This window comes from Mustela lutreola, chromosome 2, assembly GCF_030435805.1.
Source record: "Mustela lutreola isolate mMusLut2 chromosome 2, mMusLut2.pri, whole genome shotgun sequence".
NCBI lineage: Eukaryota > Metazoa > Chordata > Mammalia > Carnivora > Mustelidae > Mustela > Mustela lutreola.
In genome coordinates, this window is record NC_081291.1 from 7,717,023 (window position 1) to 7,741,535 (window position 24,513).

The following is a 24,513-nucleotide window of genomic DNA, read 5'->3' on the forward strand; positions in this document are numbered from 1 at the left end:
TCTAGGCACACTGGGGATATGGTAAGGAATAAAACAGATAAAATATTCTTGCCCTCCTGCAGTTGATATTCTAATGCGGGAAGAGACAATAAGTGTAATAGATAAATCACATAGAATGCTATCAGGTGATAAGACCTGTGAAAAATAGAGCAGGATAAGAGGGATTGGGAGTCCTGAAGGGCTAGCAATTAAACAGGGGTGAGGTGGAGAGACACTCCAGGAAAAATGTCTGAGAAGGTGAGATGTGAGCAAAGACCCGAAGAATGTGAGGACCCTGTGGATATTTAAGGGAAGAGTTCCAGGCAGCAGGATCAGCAGGTGCAAAGGCCCTGAGGCTAGAGTGTGCCTGTTGTGTCCAGAAACAGGTGAGACCATTGTGGATAAAACGGAAGCTGAGAGGGAGTGAGAGGTATGGACTTCGAAGTGACCAGGCACATTGTGCCAGGACTGTATGGGCCTCCTCATGAGGACTGCGACTTTTCCTCTGAGGAAAGTAAAAGCCGTGGAGGGCTCTGGCCAGAGGAGGGACATGATCTTGGGTTCTAACAGACTCTCTCAGGTTCACATATTGGTGGTATTAAGCACTTACTGGGTGTCAGACACTGTCCTGTGAGAATTCAGTGTGGTATGATCTCATTTCATTCTCACATGGAACCTGTAGGGATGATCATTCCATTTCATTGAGGAGAAACCAAGGCTCAGAGAGCTTGTCATTGACCCATGGCCACACAGCAATAGCCTCACGTGGGTGGGAAGGTGAAGTGAACCAGCCTCCCCCTCCTCCAGGCTTTCAGGCAAGGATCGCCGCCGGCAGAGCGCACTCATCATCGGGAGCTGCGTCTGTGTCCCTGTCTGTCTGTTTCTATTTCCACGCGTCCCTGTCTGTCTCCGCGCGCCTCTGCTTGTGCGTCCCCCATCTGTGCCCAAGCCGCCGTCTCGCTGCGCCCGGCCCCCGCACATCGGAGCTATTTCGGGTTTAGGCATAAAAGCCCAACAGCTCGGAGGAGACGCTTCCTCCGGCCCCCGGCTCGGACCACGCGCCACACGCGGCCGCTTCTGGGAGCTCCCGGTCTTCTCTGCGGGATCCCCAGGCCGGGGGAAGCCCCCGCGGGAGGACGGGTGGGGGCTGGGGCGACCCGGTCCCGAGGCTCCCGGCCCCCCAGTGGCCATCCCGGGCATTGACGCCGTCCAGACCCCAGCCGTGCGTCAGCTGTCGCTCTGGCAACGGGCAGGCGACGTCACCCCCCGGGCAGTGCGTCAGCCACCCGCTGACGTCACGCCACGGGAGAGAAAACTAACGAGGGAGGGTAGGATTCGGACTCCGCCGGCAGGGGGAGCCCCGGGGCACTAACGGCAGATGTCTTTGGCTTGGTGCTTCAGGAGCCGCTGGCCGGGGAGGACATGACCCTCGCAGCCCCAGCGGCGCGCTAGGTTGGCGGGATGAAGAGGAGTCGCAGTGTTCTGTCGGTGGCCGGGACAGGGGACGAGGTACGAGAGGCGGGGCCCGGGCTGGGGGCGGGGCTTGGGCCGCGGGGGAGACGGGCGCCCTCTTGTGACTATGGCTGTTCACTAAGTGTGGCTTCACGTTACCAAATCTGAGGAGTGTCGTCGCCTTGTGCCTCAGTTTACTCCCTCGATTCCATAATTTTCCAGCTGCCTAGACCAAGAGGCTCTCAGGCCCGGGACAGAACGCAGGGGCTTCCAAGGGGCTTCCCATGTGGGGAGTGAGTTGTAGGGTGAAGAAGGGGTGCTGGGGGTAAGGTCTTGAGGGTCTAAGATGGGGGGCAGGGGCCACAGACAGGAAGGCTAGGTCGGGCCTCGTAGGTGTGCCCGGTGGGGATATGTTAGTGGGGTTTCACAGCGAGGCACACAGTGTACAGGCATGAGGGTCCAGAGCCCCAGGGCAGGAACATCAAAAGGAAGCCCTGTAAGAATTATGGCTGAGAAGGCGTGGGAAAGCGCCCTTTGTGGGAGGGATCAGCGAGTGGCTAAGATGTGAGGGGGACACGAGGAGTCTATGGCCCCAAGAGCCATTTTCTCAGGTGGCTAGGGAAGGGTGTTATTGGAGGGAGGGGCTCAGAGCAGCCTAGACCGGCCATGCCCCTATCCTGTCCTTGTCCCTCCTCAGAGGCTGTGGGAGACCCCAGAGCCCACCAGCGCCAGCATGCTGGGGGCAGACCTCTGGCGCCCTCGCCGTCGACTTTCCACGGGTCCTGGCCTGGGCTGGGCGGAGACTGAGCCCTCAGACCCTGGGATCCCAGTGCCGCCAAGGCCCACCACGCTGCCACTGCTGGTCCCTCCGCGGATTTCCATCACCCAGGCTGACAGGTACATAGGAGGGGACCAGGCTGGGAGGTGGGATGGAGATTCATGGCCCGGGGTTAGGTCCAGCCACCAGCTGTTTCCATGTTCCAGGCCCCTGGCTTTTCACAAAGTCAGCTGAAATTTCTGGACCCCTGTGGGTCCGGCTGTGCCGCCCCTTCCCCAGGGTGCCCCTTGCCTCTAGGAATCCTTTCTTCCATTTTGCAACTCCCTGAGTCAGCAAGAGGCAGGCCTGTGGAAAGGGTTTCAGTCCTCCAGTCCCATCATGCCCCCACAGAGAGCTGGGGCAGATTAGGCAGTGGGGCTCCCACCTGTCAGCTGCGTGGGAGGATACACTTTCCTCCAGGCCTTAAAGAGGATGGTGAGACCCTGGTGGAGGGCCGGACTGGCATTTTCTTTCTCTTGGGAGGAGATGTAAGAGGTATGTGTGAGCCCCTTGCTCTTTCTCATCTGGGGTCCTCTGAGGGCACTTCAGCCCCTATCTTGGCGGAGGATGAATTCAAAAGCTGGACAATTGAGCTTGCCCTGGCTGCTGGCCAGGCCCCTGACCCTATGGCCCTCCCCAGGCCACTGTGGTCTGCAGCCTCAATCTTGCCATCCCCTTATCTACTCAGTTGGAGATCTCCAGGGTCTCTCTGCTTGGGTCATGAGCTAATGCTTCATTTCCAGATGGGGGAAGGAAGTGACTATTATCCCTCCTCCCTGGGTCTAATGTATCTCCCTCCAACTCCCCCCCACCCCCCAACCCCAATCATCCTTCTACCCTCTGCCAGGTTCAGGTCCAGCCTTGTCTAACCCGGATTCAGAGCAGAGCTCCAAACACCAGCCTTAGCCCACTGCCTTCCGCCCTTCTGCAAACCGCCCCCCCCTCGTGGTCCACAGCCCCCCCCCCACCTCCACCCTGATCCGTAGTTACCCACTGATAGCTCCGGCCAACGCTACAGCCTCCAGGCCCCAAGAATTTGGCCCAGCCCAGGACCCTCAAATGATCTGGAGAGGACTGGCAGCCCTTGCCAATCCCCTAGAAGCCGTTTTGACTATATACTGTTGGGGGAGGGTCCCCGAGAGAAGCGGAAGACACAGTTCTGGCTTCTGGGATACCCCGCGGCTGCTAATGCGGGGCGGGTTCTTGCTCGGCGTTCGCCCACGCCCGGAGCCCCCTCGGGCTGGGAGAAAAGCGGCTGTGGGGGTTGGAGACGGCCGCTTTTTTTTTTTTTTTTTTTTTTTTATAAGAACAGTGCTGGTGGGGGGGCGCGGGAGGGAGGAGGGCGGTGGCAGACGGCACGGCCTGCCCTGGGGAGTCCGTGAGGGGGACTCGCGGGGGCAGGGACCTGGTTCCGGGGACGCGCACCCAAGCCGTTTAGCGTCCGAGAGCGCGTGGGCCCCGGAGGGGGGACACCCGGGAGATTGCGCTCCCAGCCCGGCTACCGCCAGGGCTCCGTCGCGGCTCGGGCGGCAGAGATGGGGGGAGGGTGGCGCTCGGATCCCGCTCGCTCTCTGCTCGCTCGCTCGCTCGGCGCGGCGCTGGGGGAGGCGGGAGCGTGAGTCACGGCGACTCCCGATTTAGGTGCCGGAAGGGGGGCTCTGCCGGCGGGGGCCGCAGGGAGGAGGCTCGGCTGTTTACTCGCCTGAAAAGGGCATGGGGGTGCATCTCGCGGCTGCGGGAGACCTGCCTCAGTTTACCTCCTGTAGAAGCGCTTTAAAAGAGGCAGTGATACACAGAGCGGTGGGCGGGCAGCCGGGGTGTCCTCCTGGAGCCACACGGGAACCAAAGGGACACACCCCAGAAACACCCCAAAGCGGCCCTCGGGCGGACCACACACACACACACCAACGCATGCAGACTCCCTCAATCACCACAGTAAAACAGCCGAGGCTGAATTGCCTGCACAACTCGGCAAGCACGGACCGACCACAACACACACCCAAACGCGTGGGTACACATGCACAGCCCCAGGCCACCAGAACAGACCCCACAGCGGCGCACACCCTCCAAACAAGCAGCACACGTGCGCACACATCGTTCACCCACAGACACACTGATACACACACAGCGAAATCCAGAGAAACAGGCAGACCGCAGCAGCCAACCACGTGCGCACACACACTTCCAGCCGACACCAAAAACACAGACAACCCTCGGAAGGGGCCACGTGCACGCCCATCCCGCCCAGGGCGCACATCATCACCATCTTCCGACCCACCAACAGGAGAATCCCGGAACATCGCCGCTGCCAGCCTCAGAGACCGCACCGGCGGCGCCGGGACCACTCCCCACACTCTCCCCCCGGCCAGGGGTAGCGGCGAGGACACGCCAGCATAGGGCTCCGCCCCCGCCATGATGGACGGACTGACTGACACACCGGCAACCAGTCGGGTGTCTTCCTCCTGATCGGATTAACCGTTTAACTCCTTCTTTCCCGTGCACGCCGCGGCTAGGCAGGGCGCTCCGGAGAGAGCCGAGTTCCGGCGCCCCCTCCCCTCCGGGAGCGGGGCTCTGCGTGGGCGGGGAGGGGCCCCCCTCCTTGGGTGGCTGCCCCCCACTGGCCGGGACCGAGGAGGAGGAGGGGGGCGGCGCTGACAGAGCGGCGGGCGGGGGGCGGGGAGGGGCGGGACGGGGCGGAGGAGCCGGGGCTGGCGCGGAGCGGGGTGCCGAGCGCGGAGAGCGCTGCCGGGCGCGGAGCAGAGCGCCAGCCGCCGACTGAAAGCCGCGGCGCCCGGCCCGGGGGCGACCGGCCCGTAGCGCCCCCGGGTCTGTCCCCGGGGCGCCATGGCCCCACCGAGGCCGGGCGCACCCGCGGGGCCTCGGACGCGTCGGCTAGCGCGCCGCTGAGCAGGGTGCAGCTTGGAGAGGCCGGGGCCCCCCGGGACGCAGTAGGGGGCCGGCGCCATGGAGCCCCCGGCCGCCCCCTCGGAGAGAAGCCTGTCTCTGTCTCTGCCCGGGCCCCGGGAGGGCCAGGCCACCCTGAAGCCGCCCCCCCAGCACCTGTGGCGGCAGCCGCGGACCCCCATTCGTATCCAGCAGCGCGGCTACTCCGACAGCGCGGAGCGCGCAGAGCCCGAGCGGTCGCCACACCGGCCCATAGAGCGCGCCGACGCCGTGGACACCGGCGACCGGCCCGGCCTGCGCACTTCCCGCATGTCCTGGCCCTCGTCCTTCCACGGTACCGGCACCGGCAGCGGCGGCGCGAGCGGAGGCAGCTGCAGGCGGTAAGACTCCGGGCGGCGGACGCGCGTGGAGCGGATAGGCGCGCAGAGAGGACGCAACTCGCCCCGCTGACCGCAGGGGGCGCTGCGCTGCGGGTGGAGTCCGAGTGACTCGCGGGGGTGTGGAGAGGAGGGGGAGTTCTACTGTGGGGGGCGTCCGGGACGCGGCCCTGGTGATGCCCTGTACACGAGTACCCTTCCTGCTGAAGCCGGTCCTGGGGTCAACTTAGGGGGCGCCATGCTGCGTGTAGTATTAAGGATGTCTTGGTTGAGGGCTGCAGCTTTGGCAGCGTGAACCTTAGTTGATGCCAGCGCAGGACGGTGGCTAGGCTGGGTAGTTGAAGGGACTTTCCTGGGGGGCACTGTAGGGGGCGCCTGCTGAGATCACAATGTTTCCTCCAGGCTGAGGGGCTCTTGGAGTCCCCTGAGGAGGTGGAGGACTCTATAGGGTGCGGGGGAGCATTTGGGGACTCGCCCTGAAGCAGCTGGGGTCAGAAATCCAGAGGGAGCCTCTTAGGGGAACCCCGTGTTGGGGGCCTGTGTGCTGCGTTGGAGCTCCCTCTCAGGGCAGGAGTGTTAGGGTTCAGTAGCTCACCAGAGGGAGGGACGGATGCCCGCAGAGTGCATGGTCCCAGCACAGGGTAGTAAGGGATTCCCTGCCTCCCCCAGGGGACACTGTCAGTGAGGGCAGGTGTCAGGCTGGTTCGATGGCATCCTCTCCCTGACCGGGGTTGGCTCCAGCTGTTGGGGTACTACTAGCTGTGTCTTAGCTATAGGCGCTGCCTGGGCTTCTGGAGACCTGCGACTGTGACATAGGATTATGTGTGCTCAAGGGACAGTGATTATGGCAGTGGAACCATATGTGCTCCCGAGACAATGACTGTGACAGCACGACCGTGTGTGTGCTTCGGGACAGCGTGGTTGTGATACATGGCGTGCTTCCAGGACAGTGACTAGTGACTGTGTGACTTGTGTACTTAGGGTCACAGGAATTGTGACGGTAGGACCCCCTGAGCTCCCAGGACCATGAGGATGTGACAGTGTATGCTTCGGGGACAGCAATTGTGACAGTGATTGCGTGTGCTCTTGAGGCACATATTGTGACAGTAGGCATTCCTGGGAGGCAGTGATGGTGGCCCTGGGACCGTGTGATCGTGTCAGCTGGACTGTCTGAGCTCCCAGGGATACTGACTAAGATGGACATGCTCTCTGCCGCCTCCATCCCCTGAGCCGAGGAGCCGAGGAGTCCTCTGAGTTCTGGGGTGTGCTCCCGTCCGCCTGCCCTCCTGTGCTCTAACCACCTGGTGTTCTTGGCTACAGTGTGGACTCTAGTTGTGCTCGGAGGTCTGACTCTGGGTGACTGACAGCTTCGCCTGTGTGCTGTGTCTGACCCCCACGGGTGCCCCTCTGCTTGGGACATCTCTAAGATGGTCAGATTCAGGCCTCTCAACCCTGGAGTTCTGGGGGAGTCCTCTCTAGGCTGTGACCCTACAATTCTAACTCTCTCTGGAGCCTTCCAGCAGGCCCTACACCTCCCCCCCAAACACCCCACCTACTCTCATTGGAAACATACCCAGCCCCGGCACCCCTGCCCCCAGGCAGGAAGCAAGTGTCTTGGGCCCAGCACACATAGCCTGAGAATTCCCAAAGGGAACTGGAGAGAAGCTGAAGGAAAACAAAAGCTGAAATCAACAGGAAATGCCAAGACCGGGGGCTGCCCGCCAAACTGGCTCAGGTCACTATCCTGAGAGACCAGTGAAGGCGTGAGGGGTGCTTTCGAGACTGGGTCCTCTTCCTTTTTAAGACCCCAGGGACTCCCCCTACCCTGGTGTTTGGGCACTCTCAGGGGACAGTGGCTTAGTGGTAATGATCGTCATTCTCTTGGTGGTATCCATCTCTTAATGGCTCACTCTCGGCTCCGTGCCGGGGACTTTTCCACATGTCTTCGTCTCCAGTGCCTGGGGTGGTATTCCTGTTGGACAGACTGAGGCCCAAAGGAGCAAAGGCTCTCCTTCATGCCCAAGCCCACACAAGCAGGAAATGGCAAAGCTGAGATCCCAGCACCTCTCTGATGCCTTAAGTCCTGGCACAAGGGTCTTGCCCTCTCTGGGCCTCGGTTTCCCCTATCTGTGAAGCGGGGCTGTTGGTACTGCTCTGTTGGTGGGGGGTTGTTTGAGAGTTGTGAGATTGGGGATGTGTGTAAAGGACCTAACACAGCGAGTGCTCAGTAGATAGTCACTCAGGGACCTGGACTCAGGAGAGGAGCTGGGGTTTGAGCAGACCCTGCTCTGCCAGGTTGGGAATTAAAAACGGGAACCTCAACCACATCCCGGCAGGGCTCAGGTTTCTGTTTCACCCGGGGCCTGTGTAGTCTCCAGCGCCTGTGGCCAGAGGGAAGGCATGGGTGCCAGCGGCCTCCCCCCACCCTTAGGCAGAAGGAGGAAGGGGGAACTGAAAGGCCTCCAGTGGGAACCTTGCTTCTTAGAATGGGCTTTCTGCCAGCCTGTTTCTCCAGAAAGGGGGCTCTCTGAGCGCACACAGGGCGTTCCAGGGCTACCCACGTTGCAGTTCTTGCAGCCACCAAAAAGGGGATCCAGACAGCCCTAGACTTGAGTCACAGGAACCCCCAGAGATAGGGCACTGCCCTCCATCTGAGATGGCATCCACAACCCCCCTCCAGACCTGGGGATGTATGAGCCTGTGCTCCTGGCGCCCTGCGGGGCTGAGTCACGGCACCACCACGATCTGTCAAGAGGCAGATGGAGCTGGAGGAAGAGAAAGACTCCGGTGGTAGTGGGGGCGGGGAGAGGAGGGCTTGCCTAAGTTGGGGGCAGGGCCAACATACGGACCCCTATGCCCTGTGCCCCTCTGTACCTCCAAATTCTTCCCACCGTGAGAGGCACTGCCGAGCCCCGGGAAGGGGTGGAGGCAGCTGGACTGGGGTGTCTCTCTGGCCCGTGGCCTCTGTCTCCACTTGGGTCCTCGCCTCCCCTCCTCTCTGGCTCTCCCTTATCCCTGGCGGTGCCCTGGGAACGGGTCCCTCCGCGCGCCCTCTGCTGGGCGACGAAAAAGGCACAGGCTGAGTGTGCGTTCGGAGTCGGGACGTGCCTGTGAGGCTCTAGTCCCCGAGGAGAGCAAAGTCACGGCCACCGCCACTACCGGCCCCAGGTTATTATTTCATGCATATCGAGCGCCTTGGAGAGTGGGCGCCAGGTCGGCTGACCGCAGACTGCGGGTGAGGCCCTCGCCTTCCCCGGGCAGGGACCAGGCGTCTCTCCTGTCCAGACGGGCGCAGGGGGGACGGCCGCTTGGTGGAGGCAGAGGAACTTGGCAGAAAAGTTGCGGACTCGGAGTTCCCGGCTTACCTCGGCGCTTGGCCCTGCCCCTGCCTGTGCCAGGGCCTCCCAGCACCAACCTGCGTGTTAACTCCCAGTGTCTTTGGCTCACCATTCCTGCCCAGCAGAGAAGTGAGAAGTGACTTGCCCAAGGTCGCACAGAGAGTTGGGGTAAACACCCAGGTCTCCTGGACTCCAGACTGGTGGGTGAGAATCAGATTCTAGCCCTGCCCCCGGAGTCTCTGTGGGACCAGGAGCCCTTGGTCATGCCTCCGTGAGCCTCAGTGTTCTTACTGCATGGGCATAAGATCTGCCCACCCCCAGGGCTGCGGTAAGGCTCCAAGGGCTGACTTTGGGGCTGAGCAAACCAGGAGCTGGAGTTTTGAGATCTGCACTTCTGCAAAGCACATCTCTCTGACACCTGCCCACAGAAGGGGGTGTCCTCCAAACCACAATCCTGGGCCCTGGCTGCTGGGGTGCCCCCCAACTTTACCAGTCACAGACTAACTGCAGGGTTCCTCTGGGTTGCAGGTCCGGCTTTGGGCCCGAGGGAACTGCAGACTGACAGAGTGAGGACAGAGTTTCAGGGGGCATCTGAGCCCATCGTCTTCGCTCCTGAGTTAGAGCTCAAATCCTGCCTTTGCCCTTGACTTGCTCTGTGACCTGGGGAGAGGATTCACCTGCTCGAGCCTCATTTTCCTCATCTGGAACAGGGCCATTCATGCCACAGACGGTAATTGAGCATCTTCAGGCTGTGGCAAAGAATGAGCCAGACACCCCCCCCCCGCGCCCCCCCCCCGCCACCCAGTCCCTCTGTCCTGGAGTTCTCAGGCCAGAGGATGAGGAAGAAGTAATAGGTAAAGGCATATGATAATTCCAGAGGGTGACACCACATGGGACAGGAAGCAAAGAGGGACCCTGGGATTAGGGAAGGGCTCTCTGAGGAGGTGACATTTTAGTACAAACCTAAGTGAAGTGACCCTGGAGGCTAAGTGGGCCTGAGGAAAAAAGGTGACAAGCAGAGGGAACAGCCAGTTCAAAGGTTCTGGGGTAGGAACGTGTCTGTTACGTTAGAGGCAAGTGTGGCAACCGTGAACCAGAGGCGAGTGGAAGGAAAGGAGGCGGGGAGGCGAAAGGGCAGCTCGTTCAGGGCTTCAGGGCCTATGGGGGGATTGGCTTTAGGCCTTAGTTTCTCTCTGACTTTCTAGGAATCGGAATAGAGGTCACTGAGCTGGAAGGAGACTGAACCATGAAGGGCCTGTGTAGCCTAGTGGCTAAAATCCCAGTCTTGGGAGTCAGACAACTGGGCTCATCCTCCAGCTCTGTTTTTTCCAGGCGGGGTGACCCTGACCATGTCACTTCCCCTTCCTGGGCCTCAGGTTTCCTCATTTCTGAAATGGGCCTCTTCAGGACCTTATTTCCAAAGTCTGACCTAAAGAGTCAGCAAAACAATGGAAGGAAGCCCAAGGGCAGGTCAGTAAGAAAGCTCTTCCTTTCTGGTTGTAGCTGGACCAAGGGGTCCTGATGGTTAGCGCAAAGGGTCTTAACAAGGAGTTTTCTTCTGCTTCTTTTTTTTTTTTTTTTAAGATTTTATTTATTTATTTGACAGAGAGTGAGAGAGAAAGAGCTCACAAGTAGGCATAGCAGCAGGCAGAGAGAGAGAGGGAGAGAAAAGCAGGCTTCCTGCTGAGCTGAGAGCCCGATGTGGGACTCGATCCCGGGGCCCTGGGATCATAACCTGAGCCGAAGGTAAAAGCTTTAACCCACTGAGCCACCCAGGCGCCCCAAGACCAGGAGATTTCACCTGAGGGCCATTCTGGCCTCTAGGGAACATGTGGCAAAGCCTGGAGACATTTTAGTTTCATGATTGAGGGGTGCTTCTAGTTACTAGTAGATAGAGAATTACCTGGCCCTAGATGTCAACAGTTGCCAAGATTGGGAAACCCTGCATTCCCAGAGAGCAGATATCACTTCCAAGGAAGCGAACATTGATGGGTAGATGTGTAAGGAAAAAAACAACAAACCTTACATTTACGTATAAAGCCCAAATATTCACATAATATGTAAATAGGCATACAATACAGGCATACCTCTCTTCACGATGCTTTGCAGAGACTGGATTTTTTATAGATTGAAGGTCTGTGGAGACTCTGCGTTGGACAAGTCCCTCAGCGCCATTTTCCCAACAGCATGTGCTCACTCTGTTTCTGTGTGCCACATTTTTTTAAAAAAAATATTTTTATTTTTATTTATTTATTTGACAGAGAGAGAGAGAGATCACAAGTAGGCGGAGAGGCAGGCAGAAAGAAAGGGGGAAGCAGGCTCCCTGCTGAGTAGAGAGCCCGATGCGGGGCTCGATCCCAGGACCCCAAGATCATGACCTGACCCCAAGGCAGAGGCTCAACCCACTGAGCCACCCAGGCACCCCTGTGTGTCACATTTTTTGTAGTTCTGGCAGATTTTCAAACTTTTTCGTTATTTTTATTATAGGCACATGTGATCATCTTGTTGTGACAGTGTAATCATTTTGGGAACACCACAGACTGGGCCCCTATAAGTCGACACACGAAATCCGTGAGTGTTGTGTGTGTGTTCTGACCGCTCCACCGATGTTTTCTCCCCCTACTCTCCCTTTCCTTGTGCCTTCCAATTTTTTTTTTTTAAAGATTTTATTTATTTGACAGAGAGAGAGAGAGAGATCACAAATAGGCGGAGAGGCAGAAGCAGGCTCCCCGCCGGGCAGAGAGCCTGATATGGGGCTCGATCCCAGGACCCTGAGATCATGACCTGAGCCAAAGGCATGCGGCTTTAACCCACTGAGCCACTCAGGCGCCCTGCACCTCCCTATTCCCTAAGACACAGCAATATTGACATTAGGCACCTTGATGGCTTTTAAGTGTTCAAGTGAAAGGAAGAGTCGGCACATCCCTCACTGCCAATCAAAAGCCAGAATTGAGGGCGCCTGGGTGGCTCAGTGGGTTAAGCCGCTGCCTTCGGCTCGGGTCGTGATCTCAGGGTCCTGGGATCGAGTCCCGCATCGGGCTCTCTGCTCAGCAGGGAGCCTGCTTCCTCCTCTCTCTCTCTCTCTGCCTGCCTCTCTGCCTACTTGTGATCTCTCTCTGTCAAATAAATAAATAAAATCTTAAAAAAAAAAAAAAGCCAGAATTGACTGAGCTTAATGAGGAAGGCATGTTGGAAGCTGAGACAGGCGGAAAGGTAGGCCCCTTAGACCAGCGAGCCAAGTTGGGAAGGCAAAGGAAAAGCCTCGAAGGAAACTGAAGGTGCCGCTCCAGCGAACACAGGAATAAGAAAGCAAAATGGCGTTATTGTTGATTTGGAGAAAGTTGAGTGGTCTAGATAGAGGACCAAAGCCGCCACAACACTCCTGTAAGCCAAAGCCTCATCCAGAAGGAGGCCCTCACTCTCTTCAGTTCTGTGGAGGCCGAGGAAGGTGAGGAGGCTGCCAAAGCCAAGTTCGAAGCTAGCGGAGGTCGGTTCCTGAGCTTGAAGGAAAGGAGCCACTCTATTACGTGAGTACAAGGTGCTGATCTAGAAGCCGCACCAAGTTATCCAGAAGCTCGAGCTAAGATGATGAATGAAGGCGGCCACACTAAACACACGTTCAGTGTAGACAGAGCAGCCTTCCATTATTGGAAGATGCCATCTAGGACTTTCATAGCTAGAGAGCAAAGGTCAACGCCTGGCTTCAAAGATCAGGCTGCGTCTCTCTTGTTAGGGGCCAGTGCAGCTCGTGACTTTAAGTGAAAGCCAGGGCTCACTTGCCATCCTGGAAAATCCTGGGGCCCTTAAGAATTAGGCTAGGGGTGCCTGGGTAGCTCAGTGGGTTAAAGCTTCTGCCTTCGGCTCAGGTCATGATCCCAGCATCCTGGGATGGAGTCCCACATCAGGCTCCCTGCTCAGAAGGAAGCTTGCTTCTCCCTCTCCCTCTGCTGCTCTCTGCTCCTGCTTTCTCTGTCTCTCAAATAAATAAATAAAATCTTAAAAAAAAAAAAAAAAGAATTAGGCTACACTTATCTAGTCTGCTGGGTAAACGGAACAGCGAAGCCTGGATGACAGCACATCGGTTTGCAACATGGTTTACTGGATATTTTAAACCCACTGTTGAGACCTACTTCTAAAAAAAAAAAAAAAAGGATTGCGTTCAAAATATGACTGTTGACTGACACTGTGCCCGGCTGCCGGCATGCTCTGATGGCGATGGACAATGAAATTAATGTTGTTTTCATGCCTGTTGATACCACATCCATTCTGCAGCCTGGGGATTAAGGAGTCATTTTGACTATCACGTCTTATTATTTAAGAAGCACATTTCATAAAGCCATAGCTGCCGTAGACCGTGACTCCTCTGATGTGTCTGGCCAAAAGAAATTGAGAACCTTTTGGAAAGGACTCACTGTGCTTGATGCTGTTCTGGACATTCTGACTCTTGGGAAGGGGTCACAATGTCAACTGGAGCAGGAGTTTGGAAGAAGTGGATCCCCACCCTCATGGATGACTTGGGTAGGGCTTTCTAGACTTCCAGGGAGGAAGTACCTGCCCGTGTTGTCGGAACAGTGAGGAGCGGAATTAGGCGCCGAGCCTGAAGATGGGACAGCCTCATTGCAATGTCATGATCACAATGGAACAGTACAACTTGCTGAAAACTCAGATGGTGGTCAGTGGTTTTTTGTTTTTTGTTTTTTGTTTTTTGTTTTTTAGCAATAAAGCGTTTTTAAATTAAGGTACGTACACTTTTTTAGGCATAATGCTATTGCACACTTAGTAGGACTACGGTGTCGTGTAAACATGGCTTTTACGGGCACCGGGAAACCACAGAATTCATTTGGCTCGCTTTGTTGGGATGCTCACTTGACTGCAACGGCCTGGAACCGAACCCGCGGAATCTCTGAGGTACGCCTGTGTGTCAGTGGCTGTAACGTTTCATAGAGAAGGCAATTTGGGACCATCTCCGCAGGCTATTCCTCTGGGCAGGGAGGGGATAATGAAATAAAGGGTGGCCACGCTGGTCGAGAGCCTGGCTCAGACACTCTTTGGCTATGTGACCTTGAGCAGGTTGTTTTTCATCAAGACTCAGTTTTCCCATCTGTAAAAGAGGGACAACACTATGTCCCTTTGCAGATATTTGGTGGGGATTAAAAGAGAATCAGAGCTAGAGGCGCTGAATGTTCAGCAGCAGATTTGCTGCTATCACCGTCACCATCTTCATCTTCATCTGTATCCTCTGGCTAGTATAGTGGCTTGCACATTATAAACTCTCCAGAAAATATTTTGTCAGATAATCATAGCTAATATTCAGTGAGTACTTTACTGCATCCAAATGCTTTTCTGACCCCCCCCCCTTTTTAACATGTCCGTCCATGAGGTGCGTAGTATTATGCCAATTTCACAGGTGGGAAAACTGAGGCTCGGTGAAATGAAGTGACTGGCCCAAAGTCAAATGACTAAGAAGCGCCGGAGGCCAGACTCAAGCCTAGGCCAGCCAGTTCGGGGGCCCATGACGACAGAGCCCACAAGGAGAGAGAGAAAGGTATTTACAGAGGCAAGGTCCTAAAATAGAGAGTCGCTCCATTTTTCTTATTTAAAACAAGCTTCTCCCACTTCCTAACCCCAAGGAGCCACAGACAGTTTGGGGTAGTCTCTGGAATTATATCCAGCTGGCCGGCTTTGTTCTAGAATCTTCACCTCCTCAGTCTCCCTTTCTTCCTCTGCGATAGGGGATCCCATGCCCCCTCCCCCAGAGTCACAGTGACTGGACATGCAGGGGCTCCAGAAAGTTCCTGTCTGCTTGTACTGCTCTGCCCAGGGGAGGTCGGTTTCTTGGGGCCACCTCATGAGCTGTGGAGGGCCCCTATTCTAAGATGCTTCAGAGATTCTAGGGGTGGCGGGACTGGGGTTAGATCTCAGGAGTGTCTAGGGGCCGTGAGCACCCTCAGCGTCTAGGGATGTCTCGGAGTTATAAGGCATGTTGCAGAAGCTGTGGGGGACATTGTGGAGCTGTCCCCAAGGATTGGTTCCAGAAGGTAACCTAGGGTTATAGGACTGTCTTGGGAACTGTGGAGGAATCTAATTGTGCCCCTGGGGTCTGTAGGGGACCCTAGGATTTGGGGGGCAGCTACATGTTTATGGGAATACCCCTTGAGTCTGAAGATACCTCTGAGGTTATGTTGGTGTCTCTGAACTTGTGGGGCCATCTCAGGGATGCTTTGGAGCCACTCGGGGATTGGGGGACCTCTGAGGAGCTGCGGAAGAATTCTTAGGATCTGTGAGGGATCCTAGAATTCAGGGGGCCTTCATGCGGTCTGTGGGAATACTCTGTGGCTATGAGAAATTCTAGGGGTGCTCTGGGAATCTCTGCCTGACTGTGGGGGTACTTTAAGAGATTTGGGGGACATCTGAGGAAACTTGGTGATGATCCTGGGATCTGACTGAGTTTCATTTGCAGGTGCATCCTGAGAGTCTTGGGTTGCCCCTGGGTTTTGTGGGAATATATCAGTAATAATGAGGACACTAGTGGGGACATTTGGGAAGCTAAGGGATTGTCTCAGAGTCTACCAGGCCTCTCAGAGCACCTCTGGCTTTTGGGGGGAACTCTTGGATTTGGGGAGGCACCTCTGGATTCTGTGGGGGACACCTCAGGGATAGCTAGGACACTCCCTGGAATTGTGGGGACATCTGAGGGACTGTGGGGACAGCTAAGGGACTTTGGGGACGCCATTGGGGTTTGTGAGAGTCATAGTGGTTTGTGAGAGCACCCCAGGGATCTGGGGGGCACCCCAGATGTTTGTAGAGACGCTTCCGGTGATTGTAAGGACCTCAAGGGGACTGCGGGTGCCCCTGCGGTCTGAGGGGTGCCTCGCCGCAGCCGTGTGGGCGCCTGGGTCCCGCTCCGCCCCAGGGGCGGCCCCAGAGCGAAGCCGGAAGGGCCGAGGCGGCCGGGCGGGGTGCCCCAGGGCTGGGCGGCCGGCCTGCGTGGGCTGCGCGGGGCTGGCGGGCGGCGCAGCTCCCCAGCGCCCGCCGAGGCGGGCCGCCCCGCGCCCCCTGTGGTTATGGCGCGGCCGCGAGGCCTGGGCCGCATCGCCGAACTGCAGCTGGCGGCCTTCCCGGCGGTGGCGGCTGCCGAGGACGAGGCGTTCCTGCCTGAACCACCGACCCCGCGCGCTCCCCGCCGCCCACGTTCGCCGCCCTCCTCGCCCGTCTTCTTCGCCATACCGTCCCCAACTTTCCGCAGGCGTCTTCGGCTTCTCCGCAGTTTCCAGGACTTTGGCCGCCAGGCGTGGGTGGGGTAAGTGCGCGCCAGCGGTGGTGGGTTCGAATCTCCCCTGACCGCCTGGCGCTGGCCGGGTCTGGGGTTCCTAGCTGGCCCTCCCCAGCGTAACTTCCCCTCTTCCGTCACAGGGCAGCGATAAAAATCATCCCTGCCCTCCAGCGTTGCTGTGGAGACATCTGATAGGGCATGTAGTAGGCACTCAATAAACGTTAAGTTCCTCCCACTTCCTGGGCCGACCTGAGGTTGCAGTCAGGCTTTGGAGAATTGAGGCCCACCTGCCCTCCTGGGTGATCTGAGGGCGTGTGTTCAATTCTGCGAGCCTCAGTCTAAGGGCCTGTGAAATGGGGCCAGCGCTGCCATCTGCGGGTTGCTTCGCCAGGAGGCACGGTGATGTTATCGGGTGCATCAGGCACGGAGGGCAAACGGACTTTCTCTTCCTGGCCAGACCCGGACTGGGACAGGGGGCTGGAAGCTTTCGGGTGAGGAGCCTGGAGACCACATCCGGTCTGGCTTCCCGGTGTCCGCTTATCTTGGAAACGGAGGTTGACAGCCCCCAGGTGGGAGCCGGCTGGCTCTGGGGGCTTCTCCAGATCCAGAAAAGGGTCCTCTACCTGCTCCCTTAACCCCTACTCTCCGCACGCGCTTGTTTGGAACCTGAGCCCAAACAACCTGAGACGTTCTGGGAGAGGACACTGCGGAGACAGGCTCAGCGTCTGGCCCCGGGGAAGAGATCCGGGAGGGCAGAGAAGCGGAGGAGAGGTCGGGAGCCCCGCGTGGAGTGGGGGACGGGGTATGTTTGTGGGAAATCAGTGCCTCTCTCCGAGTTTCTCTGTGTGTCTGTCTCTGTCTCCACTTCTGTCTTTCCTGTCCCTGCTCCACCCCCTTCCCCGCATCCGTCGTCCCCCTCCTGGGGGTTTTTGTCACCGGACCCGCACTCTGCTGGTGCGGGGGAGTCTCTTTCCCCCAGGGGCGCCGGCGTTTGGAGACGGCTCCAGCGGGCCCAGCTCGACGTCAGAGAGGGGGGAGGCGGGGCCAGAGGCAAGGCGTGGCCGAGGGGGGTGTGGGCCTGGGGCCAGAGCCCGGGAAGCGGGAGCCTGGGCACCCCTGCCCCCCCAGGTCCGGAGGGAGGGGGGCAGGGGGGAAATGTGCCCTGAGTTCCGCAGTAGAAGGCCTGTGCGGAGCCCTCCCTGGCGCTGGGGACACGGAGAGACGCCCGAATGCCCGCGGCCGTCCCTGGGGGGGTCACCGAGAGGGCGGGTGTGGAGGCGGTGCCAGCAGTGGCCACAGACACCTCGGGCCTTCGCCTTCGAGCACTGCTCGCCACACCACCATGCCGCTGTCCCCATGCTCGCCCTGACAGCGCTTGGCACCCATGCGCTCGGGGACAGCACCCCGGGCAAGGCCCCGGCCCCCTGACCTGACACTGCCCCCTGCGCGCCTTGAGTCCCTGGTCCACTTCTCCTTCAGCGACGAGGACACCCGTTGGCACCCTCCAGGCAGATCTGTCAGGTGGGTGGCAGGCAGGTGGCCAATTTCCTCCTTTACCATCAAGGGCTCTGGCTGGGGGGAAAGGGTACCCAATCTTCCTTGGGGAGTCCTCAGGGTGGCTTCTAGGGTCTGCCTGGAGCCCCACCCCCTTTCCCGGCCCTAAAATTCTTGGTGTTGCTAAGGGCTTCCTGCACGTGAGAGCCTTCCAAGGGAATGTTGGGTCCTGCCCCCTTCCTATTTAAGATGGGATCCCTTCACCCTCTTGTGCCCCTAAACCTGGGTTTCTGGCACTCATCCTGGCAGCAAATATGGGTGTCCGGCGTCACCTGGCTTCCACTCCCAGGCCACCGGCCCGGAGCCAGGTCCCTCTGGCCCTGCTCTGCTCAGTGCCTCCAGACTTCCCCACCCCCTCCTTACTGGGGCTGCCAGGCTGAAAACCAAGCTGGGGCAGAGGAGGGAGGGAGGCTTGCGCTGGAACTCCTGGAGGTTATTTAGAATCAGCTGGGCAGTGCTGGAGGGGAGAGGTTCTCAGAGGTCTCCGGGTACTCCAGCCTTGATCTTGCTTCCCTCCGCCAAACCCTTCCGACACCTGGACACACAGAGACGCAGACATGGGCACACGCACACACACTCTCCATCCGTAGCTACACTGGACACCCGAACACAGGGTATTCGGGGTCACCTGGTGTTTACTGTGTAAGGCACGGGTCTCTTAGCTCGTGGGAACCCGAAGAGCCTCTCACAGTTGACCCTGGGGTGAGGGGATGCACACACTCCAGAACCCCCCATCTCCTGCAGTGCAATACACCTCCCTGCCCACAGGAACACACTCACCACGGCACACCCCCGCGCCTGACTCCCGGCTGCACACAGCCACACGCAGGAATGCACCTCATCCAGAGGCAGTACTCAGAGACAGTCACAGCATAGGTGTGGCACCCAGGTGCACTCTTCCAAGGTCACACAGGTTCACAGACAGAGATACAGACACACAGGTTCATGCAGGTGCCCCAGACCCCACTGACACACTCGGGTGACCAAATCCGCATGGAGACCCCTGTCCACCCAGGTACCCCGGAGCACACGTCTGCTATGACTCTCTCTCTCTCTCACACACACACACACAGACCCTCTGTGCACACCCAGCCCTTACAAACAGCCATGTCACCTGGCACCACAAGCCTGCCTGGCAGACACGCCAGCGCCCGCCCTCAACCTCTGTGTGACCTTCACGAAGCAAATGCCAAGCCTTTCCATAAAGGCTGCCTGGCACCTCCTGCAAGGGAGTCGGGTGGAGTGGGGCAGGGAGCCCTGGGAGATGCCAGGCCTGCCTGGAAGAAAGACAGACACCCAGTGATTTGGTGCACAGCTTCGCAGTCCGGCTGCCCAGGCTGAAATCCTTCCTCTCCAGCTAACTGGGTTGTTCATCCTGTCTGTACCTCAGTTTATTTCTCTTGAAAATGGGCCATTAGGGGACGTCTGGGTGGCTCAGTCAGTTAAGTGGCTGCCTTCGGCTCAGGTCAGGATCCCAGGGTCCTGGGATTGAGTCCTGCATCAGGCTCCTTGCTCAGCGGGGAGCCTGCTTCTCTCTCTGCCTGCTGTGCTCTCTAACAAATAAATAAATAAAATCTTAAAAAAAAATAGGAAAGAAAGAAATGGGTCATTAGTATGTGTCCAGACACAGCACGGTGTCTGAGGCATTTAATAGCAGTTGGCTACTTTCGTGGTGGTTAGGATTTTTACCAACTGGAACGTGTCTCCTTTCTCTTCTGCTCCACTCCCGGCTTGTTTGTTGCCCATTGGCCCCGTGGAGCAGAACTCCCTGGAGCCGTGATCTGCTCCTGGGCTGCACTGTCCTCCAGGGGCCCAGTTCAATGCTTGGGGAGCCCACGTGGGCAGGCGGAGGGGCCCCAGGGATGGGAGAGGGACAGGGAGGCAGGTGGCAGCTTCCTCCAAGGGTGCCACCAGTGGTCAGCCCCTCTGAAGGGGAGTGTTTTTTTTTTTTTTAAAGATTTTATTTATTTATTTGTCAGAGCAAGAGCGAGCATAGGCAGACAGAGTGGAAGGCAGAGTCAGAGGGAGAAGCAGGCTCCCTGCGGAGCAAGGAGCCCGATGTGGGACTCGATCCCAGGACGCTGGGATCATGACCTGAGCCGAAGGCAGCTGCTTAACCAACTGAGCCACCCAGGCGTCCCTGAAGGGGAGTCTTGTGCAGGTTTTTTCCTTTCTGGTGGAGTGTCTGGGCATGTGGCTATGATGTCAAGGCCTCCTGGCTGCCCTTGACTCCACTTTATGGCCTGGTCCCTTTAGGACATTAATGGAGCAGGCTCCGGGCTGACTTTGTTCTACCCTGAGCAGCCGCAGGCCAGGGAAAGGTGACAACTCCACATCGTCCCAGGGTGCAATTCTGGAGGGCAGCTGAAACCCTTCCCACCCCTACCCCCCCCCCCCACACACACACACTCAACCTGCAGTTCCAAAGGCCCAATCCCCGCCCCTCTGCCCTTCCAAAGCCCGGGGGACAGAAGCTCCTGGAAGCACAAACAGCGGGGGGGCCCCAGGGAGCCTGTTCCCATCCTGGCCTCTGGGCTCCTGCTTACGTGAGCAGCGTCCCCTGGGGCTGCAGGATGGGCTAGCCATGCTGGTTGGGCACCCTCTGGGACTTGGCTCTCACCTTCCCTTACCTGGCTTCAATGACCTGGGCAAAGGTGAGATCTTGAGTCTGTAGGCAAGCTCCTCTCCCCGCCCCAGGGGCACTCAGCAGCACCAGAACATCCAGGCTGTGCCTTGGGAAGGAGGACGTAGTTTTCAGGCAGCGAGGCCACCAACTCCTTGCCACCCTTCTGTGCCTCACTCTCCTTGTGGAGCTGGGATGTTAACACAGCTCACAGAGTTGGCGGGAGACATAACCGGGCTCGTGTTCGTAAAGCACTAGGAGTGTGCCAGGCACATGGCAAAAGATTCAGTAAGTAGCTTGTTATTATTGCTTTATACCTACAAGGATCTCACCTGGCCTGGGTATAGCAGATGCTCAGTAAATGGGCTTTATCATCAAAGGCCCCAAGGTCATGATCTAAGAAGATTCCACCTTAAGAGTTTTTTTCTTTCCTTTCCTTTTCTTTTCTTATTTCTTTTCTTCCTTCCTTCTTCCCTCTCTTTCTTTTCTTCTTTATTTCTTTCTTTCTTGTAGGCTGCACACTTAGCATAGAGCCCAACATAGGGCTCGAACTCACAGCCCTGAGATGAAGACCTGAGCTGATACTGAGTCAGATGCTTAATTGACTGAGCTACCCAGGCATCCCTTACGAGTTTTTGTTTTTGTTTTTTACTTTTAAAAATTAATGTCGAGAAAAATTTACCCTTTTTAGTATATACCATATGAGGGGTTTTTTATTGTGGAAAGTATACATAACATCCAATTACCCATTTTAATCCCTCACGGAGTGTACAATTCAGTGTCATTAAGTACGCGCACAACTATCACCACCGTCTGTCTCCAGAACTTTCTCATCTTCTCAAAAGGCAGCTCTGTCCCCACCCTTTGCCAACCCTTGGCTCCCACCATTCTACTTTGTGTCTAGGAATATGACTGCTGTAGGGACCTCTTCACAGTGGAATTTTACAATATTTGCCCTTTTGTGTCAGGCTTATTTCATTTTGCATAATGCCTTCAACTTCATCCATGTGGTGTCATGTGTCAGAATTTCACTTTCTTTTTAAGACTGAATAAGATTCCATTGGCAATATACGCCACCATTTTCTTTATCTGTTCAACAACTGGTGGACACTTCAGTTGTTTCCAGCTTTTGGCTATTGTGAATAATGCAATGCTGCTGTGAACGTTGGTTTACAAATACCTGTTTAAGCTTTGCTTTCAATTCTTGAGTATTTAGTATTTCCTATTTTTAAAAAAAAGATTTATATATTTTGGGGGCACCTGGGTGGCTCAGTGGTTAAGTGTCGGCCTTCGGCTCAGATCATGATCCCAGAGTCCTGGGATCGAGCCCTGCATCAGGCTCTCTGCTCAGCAGGGAACCTGCTTCTCCCTCTCCCTCTGTCTGCCTTTCTGCCTACTTGTGCTCTCTCTCTATCTCTCTGTCAAACAAATAAAATCTTTAAAAAAGAAAAAGATTTTATGTATTTTTATTTTGAGAGAGAGCGTGAGTGGGGTTAGGGGCAGAGGGAGAGGGAGAAGCAGGCCCCCCGTGGAGCAGGGAGCCGGATGCAGTGGCTATATCCCAGGACCCTGGGATCATGACCTGAGCCGAAGGCAGACGCTTAAGTGACTGAGCCACCCAGGTGCCCCTCCTAAAGATTTTATTTTTAAGTAACCCAATGTGGGGTTCGAACTTATAACCCTGAGATCAAGAGTCACACGCTCTACTGACTCAACCAGCCCGGAGACCCTATTTTTTATAGTAGCCATTCTAATGAGTATGTGCTGCTCTCTCATTGCACCTTTGATTAGCATTTCCCGAATGATTAATGCTGTCAGGCATCCTCTCCTGTGTTTATTGTCCATCGGTATGCACACATATCTTATTTGTTGTGCTTTGGTTTACTGGACTTTACAAATATTGTGGTTTTCGCACATCGAGGGTTTGTGGTAAGCCTGCGTCAGGCAAGTCTATCAGTGCCATTTCCCCAACAGCATTTGCTCGCTTCGTGTCTCCATATCACATTTTGGTAATTCTTGCAACACTTCAGACTTTTTCATTCTCATCGTATTTGTTAGGGCAAACTGGGACCAGTGATTAAAACTCACTGAGAGCTCAGATGATGGTTAGCATTTTTTAGCAATCAAGTAGTTTTTTTTTTCTTTTTTTTTTTTTAAGATTTTATTTAATTATTTGACAGAGAGAGAGAGATCACAAGTAGGCAGAGAGGCTGGCAGAGAGAGGGGGAAGCAGGTTCCCTGCTGAGCAGAGAGCCCGATGCGGGATTCGATCCCACCAACCAGGGATCAAGACCTGAGCTGAAGGCAGAAGCTTAACCCACTGAGCCACGCAGGTGCCCCAGCAGTCAAGTATTTTTCAATTAAGGTTATGAACTTCCTAGACCTAATGCTACTGCACACTTAATAGACCACAGTGTGGTGTAAACATAACTTTTATATGTCCGGGAAATAGACAAAATTCAGTTGCCATGCTTAATCGCAGTGTTCTGGAACCAAGCCTGCAATATCTCCGAGGTATGCCCATATCTTCTCTGGAGAAATGTTTAATTTAAGTCCTTTGCCCACTTTTTAACTGGGTTGTTTGTTTTTTGTTGTTAAGTTTTAGCTCTTTATATATTCTAGGTATCAATCCCTTATCAGATACATGGTTTGCAAAAATTTTCTCCCGTTCTATGGATTGCCTTTTCACTCTCTGGATAGTGCCTTTTGGTGCCAAAAAATTGATAATTCTGAGGTACAATTTCTTTTCTTCTTCTTTTTTCTTTTAAGATTTTATTTATTTATTTGACAGAGAGAGAGAAGGCACAAGCAAAGGGAATAGGAGAGGAAGAGGCAGGCTCCAACTGAGCAGGGAGCCAGATGCAGGACTTGATCCCAAGACCCTGGGATCATGACCTGAGCCGAAGGCAGACAGTTAACTGACTGAGCCACCTGGGCACCCCTGTTTTTTGTTGCCTGTGCTTTTGGTGTCATATCCAAGGAATCATTGCCAAGTCCAATGTCATGAAGTTCCTAGGAGTTTTTTTTTTTTTTTTAAGATTTTATTTATTTGACAGACAGAGATCACAAGTAGGCGGAGAGGCAGGCAGAGAGAGAGGAGGAAGCAGACTCTCCGCGGAGCAGAGAGCCCAACGCGGGGCTCGATCCCAGGACCCTGGGATCATGACCTGAGCCGAAGGCAGAGACCTTAACCCATTGAACCACCCAGGCGCCCCTCCTAGGAGTTTTATACCTTTTAGTTCTTCCATTTAGGTCTTTGATCCATTTTGAGTTAATTTTGTATATGGTGTGAGGTAAGGATCCAGCTTTATCCTTTTCCATGTGAATAAGCAGTTTTCTCAGCACCATTTGTTCAAGAGACTCGCTGTCCTTTTCCCATTGAGTGGTCTTGTTGCCCATACTGATAATCATTTGACAATGTATGTGAGGGTTTATTTCTGGGTTCACTCGACTCTGTTGGTCTATAAGTCTGTCTTTTTTTTTTTTTTTTAAGATTTTATTTATTTATTTGTCAGGGATAGAGGGAGAGAGAGCGAGCGAGCACAGGCAGAGAGGCAGGCAGAGGCAGAGGGAGAAGCAGGCTCCCTGCCGAGCAAGGAGCCCGATGTGGAACTCGATCCCAGAACATGGATCACTGGGATCATGACCTGAGCGGAAGGTAGCTGCTTAACCAACTGAGCCACCCAGGCGTCCCTATAAGTCTGTCTTTATACCAGTACCACACTGTTTTGATTACCGTAGGTTTGTAGGTTTTAAAATCGGGAAGTGTGAGTCTTCCAACTTTGTTCTTCTTTTTCAAGATTCTCTTTTTTAAAAAAGGAAGAGATAACACGTGCAGGGGAAAGAGAGAGAAGCAGACTCCCCTCCAAGCAGGGAGTCCCATGTGGGGCTTAGTCCCAGGAACCTGGGATCACAACTTGAGCCAAAGGCAGACGCTTAACCAACTGAGCCCACCCAGGCGCCCTGTCTTCACATTCTTTTTTTTTTTTTTTTTTTTTAAGAGAGAGAGAGAGAGATCATAAGGAGGCAGAGAGGCAGGCAGAGAGAGAAGAGAAGCAGGCTTCTTGCTGAGCAGAGAGCCCAATGGGGGCTCAATCCCAGGACCCTGAGATCATGACCTGAGCCAAAGGCAGAGGCTTTAACCCACTGAGCCACCCAGGCGCCCCCCATCTCCTCATTCTTGAATGCAGGATGCC

General features: G+C 55.8%; 1 protein-coding gene across 5 annotated transcripts in view; it reads left to right on the forward strand.

Annotated features, from left to right (window-relative positions):
• The first annotated feature begins 1,385 nt into the window (after positions 1 to 1,385).
• Positions 1,386 to 24,513, forward strand: part of PDE4A (phosphodiesterase 4A) — a 45,003-nt gene continuing 21,875 nt past the window's right edge. The window contains exons 1-2 of one of the 5 annotated variants that reach the window (XM_059159948.1): positions 1,386 to 1,488; positions 2,129 to 2,328. In XM_059159948.1, the coding sequence (XP_059015931.1) occupies positions 1,441 to 1,488; positions 2,129 to 2,328 (248 nt within the window). In that variant the 5' untranslated portion in view covers positions 1,386 to 1,440. Of the gene's footprint in view, positions 1,489 to 2,128; positions 2,329 to 5,060; positions 5,533 to 15,835; positions 16,168 to 16,924; positions 16,943 to 17,364; positions 17,662 to 24,513 lie in introns of those variants that run through there. The other 4 variants (XM_059159947.1, XM_059159949.1, XM_059159952.1 and 1 more) reach the window with 4 other exon arrangements.